Below are 22161 nucleotides of genomic sequence, written 5' to 3' on the forward strand. Positions count from 1 at the left end.
GGTGTTCAGTAAGGTCATTTCGTGCTGTAAAATTTTATGATTCTATGTTATTCTAGATCATTTGCTATTTTAGATGATGCAAAAATTAACCTGGTGTTTTATAAAAAAATTTTTTTTCTTTTAAAAGAGGAAGTTACATGATATACGATGAAGCTAAATGTCCTTAACTTTACAGTAGTAGGTGTCACAGTGTTTGGAGAACCAGAAGAAAAGTCAAGAGTTATCTCTGCAAGTTTATGTTGTACTTGGGTTGATCTGTACTTTGGAACCGTGTGTACTTTTCATATCATGAGACCGGTATCTTGATAAATAACAAATTTCCTGAAAAGAAAGTTTAAACCTCAAATCATGTGTAACTAAAGCTTGACGACAACCTTCGGGACAAGGTAAAGGGAGAGTGAGTTGGCACCACAACTCACCTACAAGTTCTCCAATCATGAAAAGCAAGTAAAGAACGGCAGCAATGGTCAATCTGGTTTTCACCTTTCTCTGCTTCAGTAACTCTCGCTGTCTGCTGCAGTTGTCACAGGGGTCCACCTTCAAACTCAGCTGGCTGTTGGCCAAAGGTAAGTCCTGGTCCAGCAAGGAATCATCGTCGGCCTGCAGGGCCGGGTGCGCCCCGTTAATAGGCCTTTCTGGGATTTCAGAACCATCATCGGCCACCACAACTCGAAGTTTGTTGAAGCGAGAAAGCCCCTCGTCCCCCACCTCGTCCGAGAAGTCAAAGGCGCTGGTGTCATTTAAAAACAGCGGCGCGTCATCCTTCCTCAGCAGAGATTTGAGGCGCTTCCACGCGCTGGATCCGGCCATGGCAGAGGCTGCGCGGCCGCGGCACGGAACGGCTCGGGGCGGGCGGGCGGGCGGGCGGCGGCTCCGGCGGCTCCTACTTCACCGGAGCGCCAGTTCCCGAGGGCACTGCCGCGCGGCCCTCCCCATCCTGTGGAAAACGAAACACGTTATAAATCCAAGGCGCCCCGACCCTGCCCACAAGTTCCGAAGCCCCGGGCGGCGGGAGCGCAGGCCGGCCCGGAGGCGCCTGGGCTCCGCGAGGGGGCGGCGCGTCTACCTGGGGCTCCGCCGCGGGGCCGCCGCTCATCTCCCCGCCCCCCGCCGGGCACAGCTCGGGCCGGGGCCGCGCGGAGGGCCGGGCCGTCCTGGCGCCTGCCGCGCCCGCAGCTCCAGGCCGGCTCCCCGGGTCTGACAGGTTCGGGGCCGGCCGCCGGGGGCCGCCGCCTCTCCCCGCCCTGCGCGAGGCCGCGCGCGTGCGCCGGAGCGGCCGCAGGCGAGGAGCGCGAAGGAGGGGTCGGCACGAGCACGCGCAGGCCCGCTGCGCAGGGTTGCGGCGCCCGCGAGGGGCGGGGCGGGGGCGCGCGCGCCGCGTCCCCCCCCCGCGCGCCCGCCCGCCCGCGCGGCCCCCCGCCCGCGCGCCCGCCCGCCCGCGCGCCCGCCCGCCCGCGCGCCCCGTCCCGGCTGCGGACCACCGCGCGCCGGCTCTGCCCGAGGGGCCCTCGCACGCAAGCCCCGCGCCCCGGCGCACCCTGCCGCCTCCCGAGGCGGAGAGGCGGGAGCGGAGGGAGGCCTGCGGACCCAGTGGGTAGATTCGAACGGTCCCGCCCGTCCGCGGCTGGGCGTTGCTGCCGGAGCTCGCTCCACCCACGGAGGGCCTCGGGAATCTCGGGTCGGGACCTTGGCTGCGGGTCCGCGGCCCAAAGGGGTTTTAGCGCTTTCTTGCCGGGTGAGAAACCACGCAGCTTGCTTTTCCTCGAGTTGCTGCTTCTCTGGCAGGTTGGCAAAATTTGCTGCACCGTCAGGTCAACTTCGAGAGGGCAAGGCTTCTGGTCGTCGGCGGTTCTAAGTCCTGCTTCGTATTTACTATTGCTTTTCATCAAATAGGTGTTGTCCTGTGTGTGTTCGCTCCCCTGTTCCTTTTGCCTGCACTTATGACATGGACTAAATCCAAGCACAAAATCTAGTAGGGAGTTCCGTTTTGGCCCTCGGTTCTGTTACCAAATTTAAAAGAATTAAGTTGAGTAGTAGTTAGTTTCTGTTTTAATGGTGAAATGGAATGGCAATAACCCTCCCCACTCCCCTTCTCCCTTGAAGTCTTAAGACATTTCTTAATCCAAATTCCTTGGATGGGTTTTAGGGGTTTCTGGAGGCCTTAAACTCATGTGCAAAATATTGTGGCTTATATGTATTTTCTTGAAAGAAGTTCCTTAGCTTTTGTCATATTTTCGAAAGGGCGTAAGACTCAAATTTTAAAGTTTAAAACAGCCACACTGTCAGGGGGAACTCCTAGATCAAGCCCCTAGCTAACAGTTGGAGTTGAGCTGGAGTGAAATTCCCAGTTATCCTGTGTTAACGCATGGTGTATTTTGATAGTAGTCTATGTGGATTACCAAAATTCAAGTTACAAAATAATACAGTAATTCACGTGGAACATCATTTTCCTCTGAAGATTCAGATGGCGCTTTAGAATCTCGCATGCCTCAGGTGCAAGTGCACCAACTGCTTTTGGATTCTCCAGCAATCCTTCACTTTTGAATGCCCACCAGATTCCTACAGAGCTGCAGCCATGAGAGTCAGGTTAGGAACCCTGGTTCCCAAGAACAAGGAGGGCAGATTTGCCTAGAATCTTTCCTAACCCCATCCAACTTGGGGGATGGATTCCTTTTTTTTTTTCATTTTTAAAAGATTTTATTTGTTTATTCATGAGAGACGCACAGAGGCAGACTCCCCACAGGGAACCCGATGTGGGACTTGATCCCAGGATTCCGGGATCATGACCTGAGCCAAAGGCTCAACCACTGAGCCACCCAGATGCCCCTATTCGTTGTTTTTCATTTCAGTTTGTTAAATTGCCTGAAATTCTACTAATAAGAAATACAAGCGAATAAAGCAAATATGTTAGGAATGTGATTGCTCTTTCTTTAGTATAAATTCTTCAATAAAATTCCATTCAAGGGAAAAGGGATAGATGTTTTCGAGAAAAGTTGAGGCAGCACATGAATTGTTTTGGGTACTGCAGTTCTGAATCCCAATTTATTTTTACTATTTTGTGTCACTGGGTATCTGGATAGGGTGATGGGAGGATAACAAAAACTATATAGTGATTTTAGTGTATGTCCACAAGTTCTGATACTCATCCCATCCACAGGTAGAACTTAATCTCTCTCCCTTCGAATGTGAATAGCATATGGCCTAGAATGAGTAGAATATGACATAAGTGACAGTGTATGACTTAAAAGACTAGGTCATAAAAGGTACTGCAGCTGCCTGCTTGTTTGTTCCTGGGTCACTTGCTCTGGGGGAAGCCAGAGTTAACCATGTCATGAGGAACTCAACCAGCCCCAGTGAAAAGCCCATGTGACAAGAAATGGAGGCCTCCTGCCCACAGCCATTTGAATGAGCCATTTTGGAAGTAGATCCTCCAGCTGCACTTAAACCTAGAAGTGATGTAGCCCAGGATACGTTGGCTGAAACCCATGAGAGATCCTGAGCCGAACCACCCAACAAAGCTGCTCCGGGATGGCCCACGGAGAGTATGAGGTAATAATGTTTATTGTTTTAATATGGTAAGTTTGGGGATAATTTGTTACAGAGCAATAGATAACTAATACACTCAATTTCAACTTTCCTTTGTACCAGGAAAGACACTTTTTGAATTATTTTATTGCACAGTGCTCACTTCAGCAGTCCATATATTTTATCATACAGGCCCTTCCTTGTTCCTAGGCTTGTCCTTGGGTAGTGGCATGATTTCTATCATTGAACTTTAAAATGGGCTAAATAGACTTCTGTTAATAGTCTTAGCGTGTAACCACCATTTGCAACCTTATATCTATGTATTCAGAATTTATAACAATAGGCAAATGAACTTTTGAATGCATTTATAATCTGGATACTGCCTGCAATTCAGCTAGCTATTGCTCAGCATGCCATTCTTTTATAAGAGACTTCATACTTCTTTTCAGTATGAAGAGCTTTTTTTGCATGGGCAAATAGAAACAGTTGACCAGGTAACTCTTAACCAGGTAACTCATAATACACAAATAGTTTAAGTAATAGTAAACGTCTGACATTTGCAAGACACATACCTCTGGCAGTCAACTAGAATAGCTCCACGATATCCTATGTCAAAACCTGTTTTCTGGCCCAGATATTTTTTGGAAGAAATGACAATCCCCAAAATAATACCACAGCTAACATTTACTTGAGGCTTTCTTTATGTGCCAAACACCTCTGCAGGGGACTTGATTTATATCAGCTTATTTAATCCTTATAGCATCACTATGAGGAAGTTAATAATTCAAAGTATGGGTCTTGAAGTGTGACTGTGTGTGTGTCCCGGTTTCACTATTTAGTCCTATAATCTCTGGCAAACCATTTAACCTATTTGCACTTCAGTTTTCTTACCTATAAAAGGGGCTTGATGAGTACTCACTTCACAGGGGGATTCAGGTAAGGATTCAATGAGATCATGCATGTAAAGCATGTAAAACATAGCATATATAGCTCCTTGCATGTTGTAAGTGCTCAATCAATGCCAGCTATTAATATTTCTTAAGTAGATGAAGACAGGGAGTCTCAGGGAAGTGAAGTAACTTGGCTAGAGTCATGCTAGCAAACAGCAGGAGTTCAATTTCAGATCAGTTTGGTTTCAGAGCTCAACCTCTCAACCATTAGAATACAGTGTCCTCTCAGTCTCTTTCCACACACAAATAGAATGATCTACAGAAAAGTACCTAGCCTGGGACACCTGGGTGGCTCAGCGGTTTAGCGTCTGCCTTCAGCCCAGGGCATGATCCCGGGGTCCCAGGATTGAGTCCCACATCGGGCTCCCTGCATGGAGCCTGCTTCTCCCTCTGCCTGTGTCTCTGCCTCTCTCTCTGTGTGTGTCTCATGAATAAATAAATAAAATCTTAAAAAAAAAAAAAAAAGTACCTAGACTCCTTGAAGTGTGCTGGGAGAAATTCTTCTTCCATATGTCAAAGATTTGCCAGCACCTCGAGACTTTAGCATCACCCCGTGAAATCCTTCTTGGAGAGCAAGGGGGGAAAGTGGAAAAATTTTTAAAAATGGGAATGTGGGGAAAGGTGCCGCTTAATTGACTTAATTGACAGGCTCAGTGGTCACATTTTTCCCATCCTGAGAATTCCTTTCTCCATTGGAATAGATGATTGTAGGAGATTCCCAAAGGATGTTTTTTGAATGTGACTCCTTATCTTTTTCAGGAGGGGATGAAAGCTGTTAGCTACATATGGAGAAAAGTTTCTGATGTGGTGTACAACTTCGGTGAATGTAATAATTTCTTCTTTTTGTGGATTGCTCTGGTAACAGAGTAGCTGGAGATTCAATTTAACCCCTCCTCCAGGGGAGCCAAGAAAGACGCAAAGTAGTTAAGAGAATTGCCCAAGGCTAGGCAAATTATCTTCTTGGACTGAGAGAAGATAACGGAGAGGGTCTTTGGGGGCCAAGTCCATGTACAGGTATCCTGTCAGGCAAACCAACCTGTGAGCCAAAGCCTAAAACAAGGTTCAATCAAGTTCATTGTTTTTATACTTTTGTTTTTGTCTTCCCTTAATTTTTAAAGTAAATGTACCTATGAATTTCTCTAACCATGTGTGGCTAAAATTAGAAGGAATAGGAGCTGGGATGGGTTTAAGGCATAAGCACACCAGCCCTGGAGTCTGGAGGGGTCAGCTGGGCTGGGGGAGCTTGAAGGTGAGGGTGGAAAGCCGATTTGAAAGTGCTTTGGGAATCCTTCATCACAGACCAGCTCTTTCAGCTTCTAATTTTCACCATCCTTTCACTATGATCCCTAGCAGCATAGTGTTGCTGAACTCATTTTCTGTCTGTAAAGTGGAAACAGTATTTGTCCTACGTATTTCATTGGAACAGTGCAAGAATCCAATGAGATTTTCCTTTGAAAATAGTCCCTTACCTACTTTTCTAGAGAGAGCTATTAAAGACCAGGCCATCTGAACCAAAATGCCAAACATGGGTGCAAGGAAATGCTGATTGTTAAGAATCCTTCACTTGCATCTGTCCCTTCCTAGGAGAGTTAAACTCCAGTCCCTGGTTTGTTAACGATGTATTCTGACTCCCTTAGATCTCTAGATCACAACCACACATGATACTGTGACCATTCTATTATTTCTATCTTAAGGTGTTTTTGTGTCCATGGCACCCAACATTGTACTCAGAGCAGAAGTGCTGTATATTCACATGGATTTATATACAAAAATATTTTAATCAGGGAATTCATTCCTTTTTTTTTTTTTTTTAAATTTTTATGATAGTCACAGAGAGAGAGAGAGGCACAGAGACACAGGCAGAGGGAGAAGCAGGCTCCATGCACCGGGAGCCCGATGTGGGACTCGATCCCGGACTCCAGGATCACGCCCTGGGCCAAAGGCAGGCGCCAAACCGCTGCGCCACCCAGGGATCCCGAGGGAATTCATTCCTAACTTTAAATTCCCCTCAAACATTTATTTGTATTTCGTGAAGCTGGTGTGTAGTTTCCAGGAACTTCCTAGTGGTATGATTAGTTTGTCTGATACTGATTGGAGATGATTAATACCCTAATACTCAGTTTATATCCACACTAGACTTATTTCAAAGAACACTATAACGTTTATGAATTAAACCAAGACAGAGAAGCAACTGCAGGCAAAATGACCCTTCCGTGGCCTCTAACAACTGGTGGCTTTAAACAATGAAGACCATTGTGTAAGAACTCCCTCCTGGGGTTATTGTGAGATTTAATTAGATTAAAATCTGCAAAGTGTTTTGAGTTTTTCCCAGAATTCCTTTATAAATAGAGATGGCTTTAATTTTTTTTTTTTAAGTATCCTTATAGGGGGCCTCCCAGAATCAAATGTAACAAATTCACCTGCTATTTAACTCCCTGTATTCCCTGAAGCAAAAAACCCAAGACTAAGCCAACATAAATGATCCTTTAATGGTTTTAAACAAGGGGAGCACACATGAGTGAGCAGAATTTAGTACCCTAATCACAAAGATCTTGGTGTATGATTTACATGACACAATAATGCCTCATAATCACTTTGCCACATAGTAATTAGATATAAATTACTGTAATTATTACAGCTGTTTTATACTGACCAACAAAGTTTTATCCTCCTTTTTGTTATTTATATTTTACCAACCTTCTGCTCACTTACAGATAGGGTTTAAGGCAGCCTTCACTTTAGTAGGTCTTCCTCACACTCAAACATTGGAAATGATGAGTTTTTCCTGATATGAGGTACTGTCTAAGCATTCTTATATGCCCAGAAACACGTAGACACAGATGAAAGACAGGAGTCTTAACAACTAACTCTGCAGCAGCTGATGATGTTGTTTTGGAATGTAGGTGAGGTCAGGAGCCAATGGCCAAGAAAGAATTCTTGAGACATGTTTGGTGCAAAAAAGGTGATTTTATTAAAGCACAGAGACAGGACTCTGTGGCATAAAGAGTTGCTGTTGTCTGCTGCCTGGTGCCCCGAGATTATGAGGAGTGACTGATGATACACTTTGGGGTTATGAGACGTAAAGGTAAGGGAGGTGTCCAAAAGGACTTTCATGTGCTAAAGACTACCCAGATATGGGAGGCCTTGCTATTGTCAAACTAAGGTTGTTTTTCCCTCTGGCAAGGCATTAACAATAAGACAGTTGGGAGCTTTCTGGAGGAACATTATACTCTACCTGTCTCAAGTATTTGTCTATAGGTTATAAGGTCACTTAATTTTATCTACGTTCCTTCTGCCTTTCTTTCCCACATCACCGAGGTTCCTTGGGAACCCCTTCTGCTCAGTCTCTGGGTCTCTGATCTTAATCCTGCTCCCAGTGATCCACCCAGCCCTTGTTGTCTCCCTCCCCTGACCCAGGAGGAGCCACTCTGAACATTCTGAATGGTGGGTGTATGGTGACCCAATTGGGTGGAGGCCCAAGGTGTGGGCGGTGAAAGAATTCACCTGTGGGAGAACAAAGGCGATAGAAGTTTATTGCATACAAATGGGCAGGACAGCAGAGGAGAGACTGTCTGCCAGGGAGGCTGGAGTTAAATGGGGAAAGGTAGGGAGGTATTGGAAAATATGGATTTTTCCCTTTTTTTGGAACTTGTGCCCTATTTTAAGTAGCCCCTTGGTCAGCTAGGGCTTATGGGCTTATGGCAGTTTTGGGGTAGGTTTCCTGATGGGGCCTGTTTGCATTTGGCCCACTAGTCCCTGTGGGCCCTTTTACCTGACTCAGGTTTCCATTGTTTAAGCCTATTGCCTAAAAGCAACCTTTATAGTGTGCTTCAGGTAGCAGAAACTCTGGAGTAGGCCCAGGTGGAGTCTGGGGAACAGTAGGATAAGAAGCCTGTTGTAAATGAGGAACCTGTCTGGCGGGTGACGAACTGTCCTGGTTTACTCGGGTTGGAGGGGATTCCCAAAACCTGGGACTTTTTCGTTTACTGGGATGAGTTTGCCTTGTAGCAAGAATAGATTCTGTAACCATGATATTATTGCCGGGCAAGAAGAATATCTTACCTTGTTCCTTTAGGGCTTTGCAGCACACTGAGCTGGGTGTTCTGGGGAAATTTTCTGGATGTGACCCCTGTTAGAGTGAAATGACGGATCAAAGGTCTCCAAGAAGGCAGCCAGCCACACCTAGCTAAGGCACCCAATAGACCATGACCCTGTTAGAGCCACTGAGGTCCCAGATCAGTTCTGTAGCTTTGCAGGTATGGAAACTATACCTGAGGATGAGGCTGGGAAAATCAGTGTGTGCCAGACAGTCCTGGGAGACTGACGAAATGACTGTGTGGTTGATTACTTAATTTTCCTGGGGGTGCAACTCTCTTATTGCCCTGGATGTCCTCTTCACAAGACCAATGAATATGAGAAACCAAGTTACCTTACAGCTAGAACAAAGATGACTGGTTTTGGATTTTTTTTTTTTTTTAAGATTTTATTTATTTAATCACGAGAGACACAGAGAGAGAGAGAGAGACATAGGCAGAGTGAGAGGCAGGTTCCCTGTGGAGAGCCTGATTGGGGGGGGGGGGCTCAGGACTCAAGTCTAGATGATAACCTATCCCAGATTAGTCTTGTATGCACATCACAAATTCAACTTCTTTTTTTTTTAATATATATATTATATTTACTTATTCATGAGAGACAGAGAGGCAGAGACAGGAGAAGCAGGCTCCATGCAAGGAGCTCAATACCGTACTCTATCCCAGGACTCCGGAATCACACCCTAAGCCGAAGGCAGATGCCCAACCGCTGAGCCACCCAGGTGTCCCAAATTCTACTTCTTTATCAATAATTTCCCCCAGATTACATGTAGACTGTTGATATCTATATGTAATTTTTAAGTGGAAGTGAAAAATAACATAGCCTTTCTTTTTCAGTTGAATTTTAGTTTAGTATTTCTGGAATAATTCCCCACGCCCCCATCTGGTAGTCTTTAGATAACCAACTCTATCCATTGTGTGTTGATTTTTATCATCCAGGGCAGAAAATACTCTTAGTATTATTGTTGCTGCCTTAAGTCCTCCCAGTTGTGTTTTGTTCTGAGTTGTGACCTCATAGCTCAGAGCCCTGTCTTCATTTTATAAATGGTTTGGATATTTTTATCCCAAAGTGCATTACTTTGCACTTGTTCCCACTAAAGCTCATTTGTCAGTTGTCTGGCCACACGGTCAGATTCATAGGCGCTCCTGACTCGCCCAGAGATTGGCAAACTTTTTCTATAAAGGGCCAGATAATAATTTCAGCTTTGCAGCAGTACCCCAGTGCTGGTCGCCTTTGCTCAACTCTGCTCTTGTGAAAGCAGCCATAGATGATAATAAACGAATGAGTATGGCTGTATTCCCATAAAACGTTATTTATAGACACTGAAATGTGAATTTCATATGCTTTTCACATGTCACAAAATATTAGTTGTCTTTTCATTCTTTTTCCAACCATTTAAAAATGTAGAAACCATTCTTAGCTCAAGGGCTGCACAGAAATAGGTGCAGGCTAGATTTGGCTTGTAGGCTGTAGTTTGCTAACCCTGGTCTAGACCCATCACTAGTGAGAAATGTCGCTAGAGACTTTACTGCTCTCTCCCTCCTCCTGATCACATACATATTTTTGAGAGCCCCTTGCTAGGCAGAGATGCTTGAGGATTCAGTCTCTGTACTTGGGTTCATCAATCTCTGCTTCCCAATATACTATTTAAGGCAACAACCTTTAGATAGACCAGCTGTCCTCATACAGGTGGGATGTAACTGGCATCCCAGAACCCACTAGAGTGCTCTGCTTGTGGCTGCCCATGCATGCCAGTGGCTCTTGTTTAAATACCTTGGGCTTTTCAGGATAGAAGTCTGATTGCATACCTACTTTTCCCCACACCCTGGGTTCAGCCACTCTGATTTGTAGCCACACTGAACCTGCATTGTTTGGGGCTCAGACCACAGCCATTGTAAGAGCTTTTATGAAATGATTTTCTTCACAACTCCTTTAGCTCGCTAACTCTAGATAAAAGTCTAGGGCCACTCTGCCCTCCCCCCCCCCATGGCACTCATCCTACCCCAAGTCTAGACAAGTCTATTTATTACATGTCCTCATGTCTCACTTTGTAATTTTATCTTCATTAGTGGCACTATTTGACTAATGGCTGCCTCTCTCTTACTAGACTCTGTTCTGTACAACTGGGGGGTGGGGGACTGTCTGTCTTTGCTCGCATCTCCCGCACCTCACCTTATGCCTGGCACATAGTGGGTGCTCAACAAGCATTTGTTGAACAGAAGAACCAGAGTCACAGCACACCTCAGCTTATTGGCTAGGTACTGTTGTTTCTAACAGCCCATTCCCCTTATTAGCAGAGAGAACTTGAATTACAAGATCTCTTTAAGCTTAAGTTTCCTTTTCTGTAAATTGGAGATAATAGTTACCATCAGTGGGTTGTGGTGACTTAAATGAGATAATGTGACTGGCATGTGGCTTGCTCCAGTCACTGTTGGATTAATGTTAGGCCCCTTTCCTACTTCCTTTCATTGATCTCAACCCCATGGTTATCTTATGCCTAACTACCACAGATTCCCCAAGTATACAAGACTCCACCTTTCTGATGAGAACTGCACTGTTTCCTTTGAGAAATCCAGAATTAGAAATATGACTATTATGCCCTTCATACATCTGCTGCCTTTCCAGGATCTGTCACTTGGACCCTCTAGTTCCCTCTAGTTCCCTCCCCTGGCTGGAATCAACAGGCTCCACCCATCATTTTTGTTTCTGAGCCAGTTCCTCATTGCCTCACAAAACATTTCAACTTAGGGGACTTTTATTTCAGCCTCTCCTTTGAGAACCTGTCAAAAGGTTTTCTTAAGGTGTTAAGGGAGATAATAAGCAGTTCTTTTTTACCTACATTCTATTGACTTCCTCAGAAATTAAGGAAATTTATGTTTTTTCTCTTTTTTTATTTTAAAAGATTTTATTTATTTATTTTATGAGAGACACACAGAGAGAGGCAGAGATATAGGGAGAGGAGAAGCAGGCTCATCATGGGGGAGCCTGATGCGGGACTCCATCCCAGGACCCCAGGATCACAACCTGAGCCAAAGGCAGATGCTCAACTACTGAGCCACCCAGGTGCCCTAAGTTTTCACTTTAAATAAATCATTTTGTCATCTTTCTCTGAAGTTAATTTTAAGTGGTTAGCTTGCCTGTTTCACAAGTAAATCATAACTTTCTAGGTTCTCTCCAGAGATTTCCTAATGATAATAAATATTATCATATAATAAAAATTATAATATTTTGAGCCCAATATATATCAAGCACTGTGCTAGGAACCTTAATTAAATGTTATTTACTTCAATCCTTAACACAACCTTGCATAATAGATACTATTATCCCTGTTTTATTTATTTTTATTTATTCATGAGAGACACAGAGAGAGAGAGGCAGAGACACAGGCAGAGGGAGAAGCAGGCTCCATGCTGGACCCCGACATGGGACTGACCCCAGGTCTCTAGGATCACGCCCTGGGCCAAAGGCGGCACTAAACCAATGAGCCACCCAGGCTGCCCCTTATCCCTGTTTTATACATGTAATAAATGAAAAATTTTAAATACTTAATTCAAAGTCACACAATTAGAAGATGGTGGAGTCAAGATTTACTTTCAGGTTTTGTCATAGCCTAGTGCCTATCATCTTTCGATTCTGACCTTTTCTTCCCTTTTCGTATTTGGTGATTGGTGGTGGTGCTGGAAGGGTATGTGTATCTCATTTCCACTTTTCTAACTTCCTGAGTGAGCAGCCAGCTATTATGACTGGTACCTGTTTTGGCAAATGGTCCCTCAGTATCATAGTAGAGTTCTATCAGAACTCATGTAGGTTTTAAAGTAGTACCTTTTACTTAAAACCACTCATTGTCCATCTATCCATCCATCCATCCATCCATCCACCCATCTATCTAACCAATATTTCTTAACAGGCTATTGTAGTCTATTTGGGCTGCTCTAGCAAAATACCACAGGCTAAGTGGCATTATAAACAGCAGAGATCTACTTCTCACAGTTCTGGAGGCTTAGATACCCAAGATCAAGGCACTAGCAGGATCATGTTCTGGTGAGGACCCTCATCCTGATTCATAGCCAATGCCTTTTCACTGCATCCTCGCAGGGTAGAAAGGGGTAGGGAGCTCTGTGAGGTCTCGTTTGTAAGAATACAAATTCCTCATGACCAAATCACCTCTCAAAGTCTCCGTCTTCTAACATCATCACATTGGACATTGGGATTCCAATATGTGAATTTTGGAGGGGACACAGACATTCAGATCATAGCAGAAATTGTATACCAGACACTATGCTCTATGGTGAACATGACAGGCCAAAGAAATGTGTCCCTAGTGTTTTTTTTTTTTAAAGATTTTATTTATTTATTTATTTATTTATTTATTTATTTATTTATTCATGAGAGACACACAGAGAGAGGCAGAGACATAGGCAGAGGGAGAAGCAGGCTCCATCCATGCAGGGAGCCCGATGCAGGACTCCATCCCGGGACTCCAGGATCATGCCCTGAGCCAAAGGCAGATGCTCAACCACTGAGCCACCCAGGCATCCCTCTTACAGCATTTCTTGAACTTCATCCTTAATGGAAGAGGCATTTGGGGAGGAGGGTGTAGAGGTAGGAAAGATGGAGAGAAAGGATGGGAAAGAGAAGAACTTTCTGTGAAGTCACAGTCTTGGAAGCCCATGGGTCAGGAGGAGGCCATTGGGTATGATGAGGAAGGCAAGAGAAGATGAACAAGATTCCTATATACCAAGAGAGAAGTGGAACCAGTAGAATTTTGCTCTGGCATGACATACTGCCCTATTAGTGTACCTTATGGTTTTCAGTTCCCTTTCCAACAGCCAGTACTTTCCTAGTTTTCTGATGTTTTTGTTTACCCTTTCCCAAGCCAGCATAGATGATACCCTTGCATTTGTGTTCTCTGTATAGGTAGCATTCTCATTTATCTTGATAGCCTACCCGAATTACTGCAGTGACTATTTTACTGTGTAGACGGGGTTTACTTCATTTTCCCCTTAGTTTGTGTGTGTATGTGTGTGTGTTTGTGTATGCACATTGTGTGCATGTGTACACAAATGAGAGGTGAGGGGACTTGAATTGTTGTAGTTCAGTCCTTAGAGTCCAGTTTAGACAGAAGGATCCTGGTCAGCAGAGGAATCCTCGCAGTGGCATTCACCTCAGTGAATTCACTGTGCATCAGAATCAGAAGCTAGGTTTTGTTGGCATCTTGAGAATATAGTCATCTCCTGTTAACTTGGCACACAGTAACTAATAAATACAAAACAGACTATTGAGGGTGTGCGGGACATATGTTTTAGAGATCCACAATGAAGTGAGTGGGGATGCAATGACATGGGTCTGTCATTTGCTTTAAAACATTTTAGTTTGGGCACCTGGGTGGCTCAGTCAGTTACATGTCTGCCTTCAGCTCAGGTCATGATCCTGGCGTCCTGGGATGGAGTCTTGCGTTGGGCTCCCTGCTCAGTGGGGAGTTTGCTTCTCCCTTTCCCTCTGCCTCTCCCCTTGGTCATGCTCTCCCTCTCTCTTTTAAATAAATAAATAGACAAATAAATAAATATATCTTTTTTTTTTAATAAAATATTTTAGGGATGCTAGAGTGGCTCAGTGATTGAGCATCTGCCTTTAGCTCAGGTCATGATCCCAGGGTCCTGGGATTGAGTCCCACATTGGACTCCCTGCATGGAGCCTGCTTCTCCCTCTGCCTATGTGTCTGCCTCTCTCTGTGTGTCTCTCATGAATAAATAAATAAAATCTTTATGAAAAATAAAATATTTTAATTTTTCAAAGTGCAGGAAAGTGAAGCAAGTGTGGGAAAATGACTGAATCTAGTTAATGGGTATTTTATACCATTTGTACATTATATGTGTTATAAACTCATTATACTCTATCCCTACTTCTGTGTATTTGAAATTTTTTTTTTTTAAGATTTTATTTATTTATTCATGAGAGACACAGAGAGAGACAGAGAGAGGCAGAGACACAGGCAGAGGGAGGCTCCATGGAGGCAGCCCAACGTGGGACTCGATCCCGGGTCTCCACAATCATGCCCTGGGCTGAAGGCGGCGCTAAACTGCTGAGCCACCCAGACTGCCCTTAAATTTTTCTTAATATAAAAATGAAAAATATAAAGAAACTGACAATAATTTATAGAAAGAAATAAAAAAGTCAGGCTACCCTGATGTTCAAGTTACCCTAACCAGGAGTACAACATGGAAAACTAATTCAGTTTAAGACTGCTGGGTCACCCAGGACAATGACATATTCCTGTCTGCAGCCAGGCACTCAGTCTCCCCTTCGGCTCTTCTATCCCAGGATCTAGTTCCAAGGACTGTCATAGAAATTTAGTTATCTGATTCTTACACCATAGGCTTCTCCCATCATACTCCCTGATCTGTGTCAAATATTTAAGTCCTGCTCCTGCCTGAGTGGGTTGGTGTCTCTATTGCTACCACTACAGGCAACAGACATCTATTTTTCCTGCTTCCAGCTTCTAGGTTTGCTTTAGGACTTCTCATTCTTGGGATACATGAGAGACTCTGCTAACTCAAATTCTGGTTCAACTTCCACTCCTGCTGACACCCCAGTTCTATCAGATCTCTTAGAGGCTTGAAACCTGAGAAGCAGCAAGGCATGTCACTGTAGTGAGGATTCCTGACCTTGCAGCTTGACCTATCTGCCCACCCTCTGCCTTTTTGCTTCGCACCAGCTCTAGGAGTGGCACAGATGGTTAAAGGAAAGGGCACTAATGATACCTCTGAGGTTTAAAATCATTTTCAAAGGCATGATTTATTTAATTCAATCCTCATTCAGATCTTGTGAGAGAGTTATCATTCCTGTTTATTTTATTTTATTTTTTAAAGATTTTATTTATTTACTCATCACACACACACACACACACACACACACACACACAGGGAGAGAGAGAGAGAGAGGTAGAGACACAGAGGGAGAAGCAGGCTCCATGCAGGGAGCCTGACGTGGGACTCCATCCCGGGTCTCCAGGATCCCGCCCTGGGCTGAAGGCGGCGCTAAATCGCTGAGCCACCGGGGCTGCCCATCATTCCTGTTTAAAGAGACAAGAAGCTAAGACACTGAGGTTAAATGATGTGTTTGTAGCCATAGAGTTAATCAGCATCAGGACCCTGATGTGAACTTAGGTATTCCTGTCCCCTGGAGGAGTTTATCTGTATCTAAATCCAAGTTATTACTAAGCTACTATATTTCCCTAATTAAACTATTATTTGTAGTAACTAAGTTGTGTTACCACAAAAGATGACTTATTATTAGAGAAGGCTGAAATTGTTCAATAGCCAAATGCCGTATTTCTTTTTCATCCATGTGTTGAATTTACTAATTTAAATAACATATGCCTAATTTATTATTATGAGGAGTCAATAAATAATATCTATAGTTGATAAATCAAGAAAAAGGGGTGTAAAGATATTACATACAGTTTTAGTGATAATGAACAGTAGAACTTAAAACAGAAACTATTGATTGGGCAGCCCAGGTGGCTCAGCGGTTTAGCGCCACCTTCAGCCCAGGGTGTGATCCTGGAGACCTGGGATCGAGTCCCACATCAGGCTCCCTGCATGGAGCCTGCTTCTCCCTCTGCCTGTGTCTCTGCCTCTCTCTGCCTCTCTCTTTCTCTCTCTCTCGGTCTCTCATGAATAAATAAAAATCTTAAAAAAAAAAAAAAAAGAAAAAAAAAGAAACTATTGATTGATAAAACCTCTGAGTAATGGGTGGTTGGTGGGGATGGGAGGTGGAGATTTTTAAATTTTATTTATTTATTTATTTATTTATTTATTTATTTATTTATTTGAGAGAGAGAGAGAAAGTGAGAGAGCAGACAGGCAGAGTCAGAGGGTGAGGGAGAAGCAGACTGGCAGGCAGGGAGCCCAATCGGGGGCTTGATCCCAGGACCTAGGAACATGATTTGAGCTGAAGGCAGACACTTAACCAACTGAGCCAGCCAGGCACCCTTGTTTCTCATTTTAGACACATCTATACAGTGTAAAAAAAATGTTTTTTCTTGAGAGAGAAAGTAAGGGGCAGAAAGAGAGAGAGAGAATCTTAAAACAGACTCCATGCTGAGCTCAGAGCCCATCATGGGGCTTAATTTCACAACCCTGAGATTGTGACCTGAGCCAAAATTATATGCTTAACTGACTGAACCACCCATGTGCATCTATACAGTCTGAATTTTTAAAAATATGGGCAAGTTGGGGATCCCTGGGTGGTGCAGCAGTTTAGCGCCTGCCTTTGGCCCAGGGCACGATCCTGGAGACCCAGGATCGAATCCCACGTCGGGCTCCCGGTGCATGGAGCCTGCTTCTCCGTCTGCCTATGTCTCTGCCTCTCTCTCTCTCTCTGTGTGTGTGTGTGACTATCATAAATAAATAAAAATTTAAAGAAAATAAAAATATGGGCAAGTTTTAGTTCTATAAATTAAAAAATAGTTTAAAAATAGAAAAAAGAAACAAAATCTAATCAAAAGTATCCCCTCAATGAGTGATTCCTTAAGTAGTCATATGTAACACTATGCAGCCAATAGAAAAAATGAGTCCACCCATACAAATTTTAGAGGAAAGGCAAATCGCAGAATGATTTGGTTAAGATTCTACCTAACACTATATATAGTGTGTAGGTATATGCACATACCAAACTGGGAGGATACACATCAAAATGATACCAAAGTGTAGGGATGAGAGGTGGGGAAGAGAGAAAGATTTTGATGATTAACTTTCTTTACTTCTACATACAGTTTGATTTTTTTTCAAGGGGCATGTGTTGAACATGAACGTGGGTGGAATATTTTGCAGGTTCAAAGCTACAGTGGTTTTGAGTATTCCCCTCTTTTTCTTTTTGCCACAGTGTGATTGCACTGTGTTATACATATAAGGGTCAGGATTTTTTTAAAAAAGATTTTATTTATTTATTCATGAGAGACACAGAGAAAGAGAGACAGAGACACAGGTAAAGGGAGAAGCAGTCTTCTTGCGGGGAGCCCAATGTAGGACTTGATCTCGGGACCCCAGGATCACGCCCTGAGCCAAAGGCAGACAGTTAACCACGGAGTCACCCAGGCGTCCTGAGTCAGGATCTTAAAACGGACTTGTCATGAAGAAATTCACTCTTCCTTAATATTGTTCCTTTAAACTGTTACAAAAGGGAAGTTTGTGTGAAGTGAATCATTCCACTCTCAAGAATTAATGTCACCTTAGAGCTGACCAAGTCTGATTCATGTTTCTTTTTTTATTGTTAAATTTCCTTCACTTTTTTTGCTTTTGTTTTTTGACCAAGGGTATATGGGATTTAAATCCCTAAATCCAGTATCTCATGATTGTAACCAGGTATCCACCCTACATTTTGGAGTCCTGGGCTCAGAGTCTTGACTAACCCTGATACTTGATAGAATCCTTTGGGTGAGGAGAAGCCGGGTAAGAGGGAGTGGTGTGTCTGTCGAAGTCTCCAAGGCAGCGTCCACAGAGAAACAGAAGGAAATAGAAGATAAAGTAACTAGTCTAGAGAAAACTGAAGAAGCAAAATTAAAAACAAGGTATTCTCATCTGGGTCAAAAACTTGGAAGTTCAGATTTCTGAAGGAAACAATTGCAGAAAGGGCAAAAATATTTTGATTCTGGGGATTATAACATGGCTAAAGCAAAAATGAATCAAGATTTTGAGTTCAAGCCCCACATTGGGCATGGAGCCTACCTCAAGAATAAGAAGAAGAAGGAGAAGAGGAAGGAGAAACATCACCTTCCTACTACAGTTCTAGATAAGACAGAAGGCACTGGTGACCACATTCCCACTCTACAGGACTGTCCTCAACAGAAACCATCTTTGTCGCTAGCAAGCTGGCTGGCTCATTAAAAGAGCTGAACTGCAGGAATCTTAGAATTCTCATGATTTCTCCTTAAATGTTACTTCTCTGCTTTTTATTTCCTTTCATTCACTAAGTCATTTGAGAATGACAGCTTTGTAGGTAGCAGTACTGTGTGCTATTACAAGGCAATGTACCTGTGTAGAGGTTGTGTTTTTTTTTTAAGATTTTATTTATTTATACATGAGAGAGAAAGAGTGAGGCAGAGACACAGGCAGAAGGAGAAGCAGGTTCCATGCAGGGAGACTGATGCGGGACTCGATCCGGAGATTCCAGGGTCATGCCCTGGGCCGAAGGCGGCCCTAAACTGCTGAGCCACCCAGCCACCCAAGGATCCCGAGGTTTTTTTGTTTTTGTTTTTGTTTTTTTTTTAGTTTTAACAGCACACTGATAAAAGAACACGTTAGAGCAACGCAATCTACTTGAAAATAATTGTATATATTTCCTAACTCCTAGTGTAGGCCTGGTTCAATAAGTAACAAGCAAGTTTTACAATTGTAATGTTTGAGCTTTAATTCCTCTTAATTATAGCTTTGTATGTTACTCTTGTTTATTTTATTTTATTTTATTTTATTTTATTTTATTTTATTTTATTTTTATTTTATTTTATTTTTTTGAGATTTGAACCAAGAATATGGAATCATTTTATGGTCTTTGAACTCATTTTTACCTTCCCAAAGGCAGAAAGCCTTAATATTCCATAAACACAGATGACATCTGATTCAGCAATAATCAAAAAAACAATGACATGCAAGTACAGGGAATAAGTTGGGCAGTCCTAAAGATTTAATTATATCCATATTTAAGTAACTATTGCAGGATTATTGGAGATCGTGATGATAAGCCCAGTCAAACCATAAAGTTTTGTAAGGTTCCACCAAATCAGTAGTTTAACATTAGGGGTACACAGATAATCTAATATTGTCAGGACTAATTTAGGCAGCGGTTTTGTTCTATGAAAGGATGTAGAACCACTGAGAGCAATTTTTCAAGAACCCAAAGAGACTTTCTTCTAACTATTCTCGTTTTTAAATAATGGTTTAAAAAGTAGAGCACCCCTATTCAACCAAAAAGTCTAGAGCTCAAGTGGAGCACCAGTTTACAATCTCTGCTTAACGGCATTTTTCTAACATCAGTGTGATATTCCAAAAGTGACTAAACAAGGATTAAACATTTAAAAACTACCTGTTTTCCTGCCCCAATACAAAGCCCTAGGAACTAAGTCACTACATTTTATGTAGCTAGCAGCATTTCACTATCAACATAAATTTGATTTACTGATATAAATTACTAATGAGAGCCATCTTTTAGTCCATTTCTACTAAAATTCCAGAATGAACTTGGAATATTTCCATATGGTTTTACAAGCTATTACATTTCAAGTATTCTACTTTTACTTAGTCTAAAGAAGACTAGTATTGGTCAATAGCAAATTTATCACGGGAAAATTTTAGTTTTAGGTCACAGGTCTGGAGAACTCTTGGGGCTTCACTCTATACACTAGTGCTTTTCCTCATGACTAAATGTCACTCATGAAGAAAACCAATTTTACTGCTTATTTAGTAAAGGCAAATAAAAGTACACTTCTTTTTCAATTAAAAGATTACTATGCGACAACAAAGTTTGCCTTTTTAATAACATAGATTACCAACAAGGTCCTGACCTAGTAATCAAAAATCAAAATAAAACCTCAAATCTAAAAACAAGAAACAGGCACACTCACACACATATTCTGACCAAACAAACTAATCCTGAATATTTCCCAAATAAAAAAGCACAATCATTACATTCCATGTTTCAGCGAAGAGGCATTAAAGATTCATGCCATAAGTTTATTTACAAACATGTTGAGGATGTTGAATTCAAGAGTTTGATCCATTTTTCAGAGACTGCACCTCTTAAAATGTTCCTTTTCACATCTGTTTAGTGGATCAATGAAAACATCCTTATTTCTTAAGCAGTTGGTGTCTTACCATAAAAAAAGGTGCAGCAAATCCAGATCCAAAATACAAAGTCATCATAAGTAGTAGGCTCCACTTGTTTTCCACTGAAAATGGCAAATTCTTCCCGGGGCCCTCCTCATAGTGGCTCCTACGGACCACAGAGGTCGTGAACCTCCGGATGCTCTGTCCCCACATAGCGCCGCTGAAGGTCCTGCGAGAGCCGCGGGCCCGAGTGTGCAGGAACCGCAGCACCACGCCCGCTCCTCTCTGCGACCTTGCTGCCGGGGCCCAAGGGGAAGATGGTAAGCGGGCAGAGAACTGTTACTCTTGTTTAATATAACATCTATTGTATTGATTTATTATGTATTTTCTTCTTGGATTTTGTAAAAACGATCGTTTAAGACCATAAGTTGGAAGAAAGGTCACATTCTTCAAACAAAAATAGATGAAGCTCAAAGATTTGTATCTCTGTGCTTGAATTTGAATGGCCTTAAACCTGTTTCAGCTTTAACAATAGAATTTTACTTGGGCAATATTTGCCCATTCTGGTGTAACTTATGTGAGTCTAGTGCTTAACAGCTGCCATTGAAGCTAGTATTCTTATTCGGTTCTATAGTATTAGTAAGGTAGTATTTATTTATTTATTTATTTATTTATTTATTTATTTATTTATTTTTAAGATTTTATTTATTTATTCATGAGAGACACAGAGAGAGAGAGAGGCAGAGACACAGGCTGAGGGAGGAGCAGGCTCCACGCAGGGAGCCTGAGGTGGGACTTGATCCCGGGTCTCCAGGATCATGCCCGGGCTGAAGGCGGCACGAAACTGCTGAGCCACCAGGGCTGCCCCGTTCTATAGTATTAAAATATCTTTTGTTAAAGATGTGAATGAAATGTGCATGTACATTGACTTCACTTTTGTGCCATTTTTGTAAATACAATAGTTTTGCACACGTACACATAAAATAATCCTCTTGCCATTCAATTTTTTGCACTTTACTTTACTGTGGAAAGAAAGTTAACATATAATTTGCCCTCCTAACAAAATTTTAAGTGTTGATACATTATTGTTGACTATAGGTACAATGCTGTAGAGTAGTTCTCTAGAACTCAGTCATCTTTTTTTTTTCTTTAATTAAGTTAAATTGATAAATACCCTAAGATAATGGGAAATGTCTAGTAAAAATAATGAATCCCACACATTACAGAGGTTTTGCTAAAATGCAAACTGCCAGCAAACTGCCAGATTTGGCATATCCAATCTATTTAGCTAATATGAATGGTAATTTTTCTAACAAAACTAGGTTGGAGGACATCTGATATTTCTATGCTCTTGACAGAGGTGATAAGTGTGGTGTTGTGGCTAAGAAAGGAGAATATGAGTTGATGCATGTTTTTATCATTCAAATCTTCTGGTTGTTCCTTTTTATCTCCATCAGGAAAATATATAGGGAATGGTAGATTTTTACAGAAATTCTTAGATGGAGACAGTTTAGAATCTCGATAGTTATTGAGCCATTTTTATGTCATGGCACAGAGTCATTTACATAGATTATATTGTGCTTTGTATCCACACTTACAGTCCATATGCTGCATATCTAATGCTTCCCATTTGTCTAGGCGTTTTTGTTCCAGGCCAGACTGGCAGCATGCATGGTTGAAATAGCTCCAGGTCTCCTATGGGTTTTCATTTAATAATGAGTACCAGGCTGGCCTTCAGATACCCATCTTTTCACGATGCCCTGAAACCTTTA

At 42.6% G+C, this 22161-nt stretch overlaps 2 protein-coding genes and 1 pseudogene across 15 annotated transcripts in view; 1 reads left to right on the forward strand and 2 right to left on the reverse strand.

Moving 5' to 3' along the window:
* SLC30A4 (solute carrier family 30 member 4) overlaps positions 1-1220 on the reverse strand; it is a 31847-nt gene extending 30627 nt beyond the window's left edge. For 3 of the 6 annotated variants that reach the window (XR_012022304.1, XR_012022303.1, XM_072808264.1), the window contains exons 1-2: positions 1067-1207; positions 420-937 (exon numbers count right to left, since the gene is read on the reverse strand). Coding sequence is in view for 4 of the 6 variants with exons in the window: in XM_072808264.1 (XP_072664365.1) it covers positions 420-810 (391 nt within the window). In the remaining 2 variants the exon portion in view is untranslated. Of the gene's footprint in view, positions 1-419; positions 1014-1066 lie in introns of those variants that run through there. The other 3 variants (XM_072808266.1, XM_072808267.1, XM_072808265.1) reach the window with 3 other exon arrangements.
* The window catches only part of BLOC1S6 (biogenesis of lysosomal organelles complex 1 subunit 6), a 119029-nt gene that overhangs the window by 529 nt on the left and 96339 nt on the right, over positions 1-22161 (forward strand). For 2 of the 9 annotated variants that reach the window (XR_012022305.1, XM_072808272.1), the window contains exon 1: positions 1582-3549. The exons of 1 other annotated variant lie outside the window; for it this stretch is intronic. Coding sequence is in view for 5 of the 8 variants with exons in the window: in XM_072808272.1 (XP_072664373.1) it covers positions 3529-3549 (21 nt within the window). In the remaining 3 variants the exon portion in view is untranslated. Of the gene's footprint in view, positions 1-1546; positions 3550-22161 lie in introns of those variants that run through there. 6 more of the 9 variants (XR_012022309.1, XM_072808269.1, XM_072808268.1 and 3 more) reach the window with 6 other exon arrangements.
* LOC140622620 (cytochrome c oxidase subunit 7C, mitochondrial pseudogene) lies at positions 20260-20660 on the reverse strand (annotated as a pseudogene).

Source organism: Canis lupus, chromosome 32 (genome assembly GCF_048164855.1).
Source record: "Canis lupus baileyi chromosome 32, mCanLup2.hap1, whole genome shotgun sequence".
Classification (NCBI taxonomy): domain Eukaryota; kingdom Metazoa; phylum Chordata; class Mammalia; order Carnivora; family Canidae; genus Canis; species Canis lupus.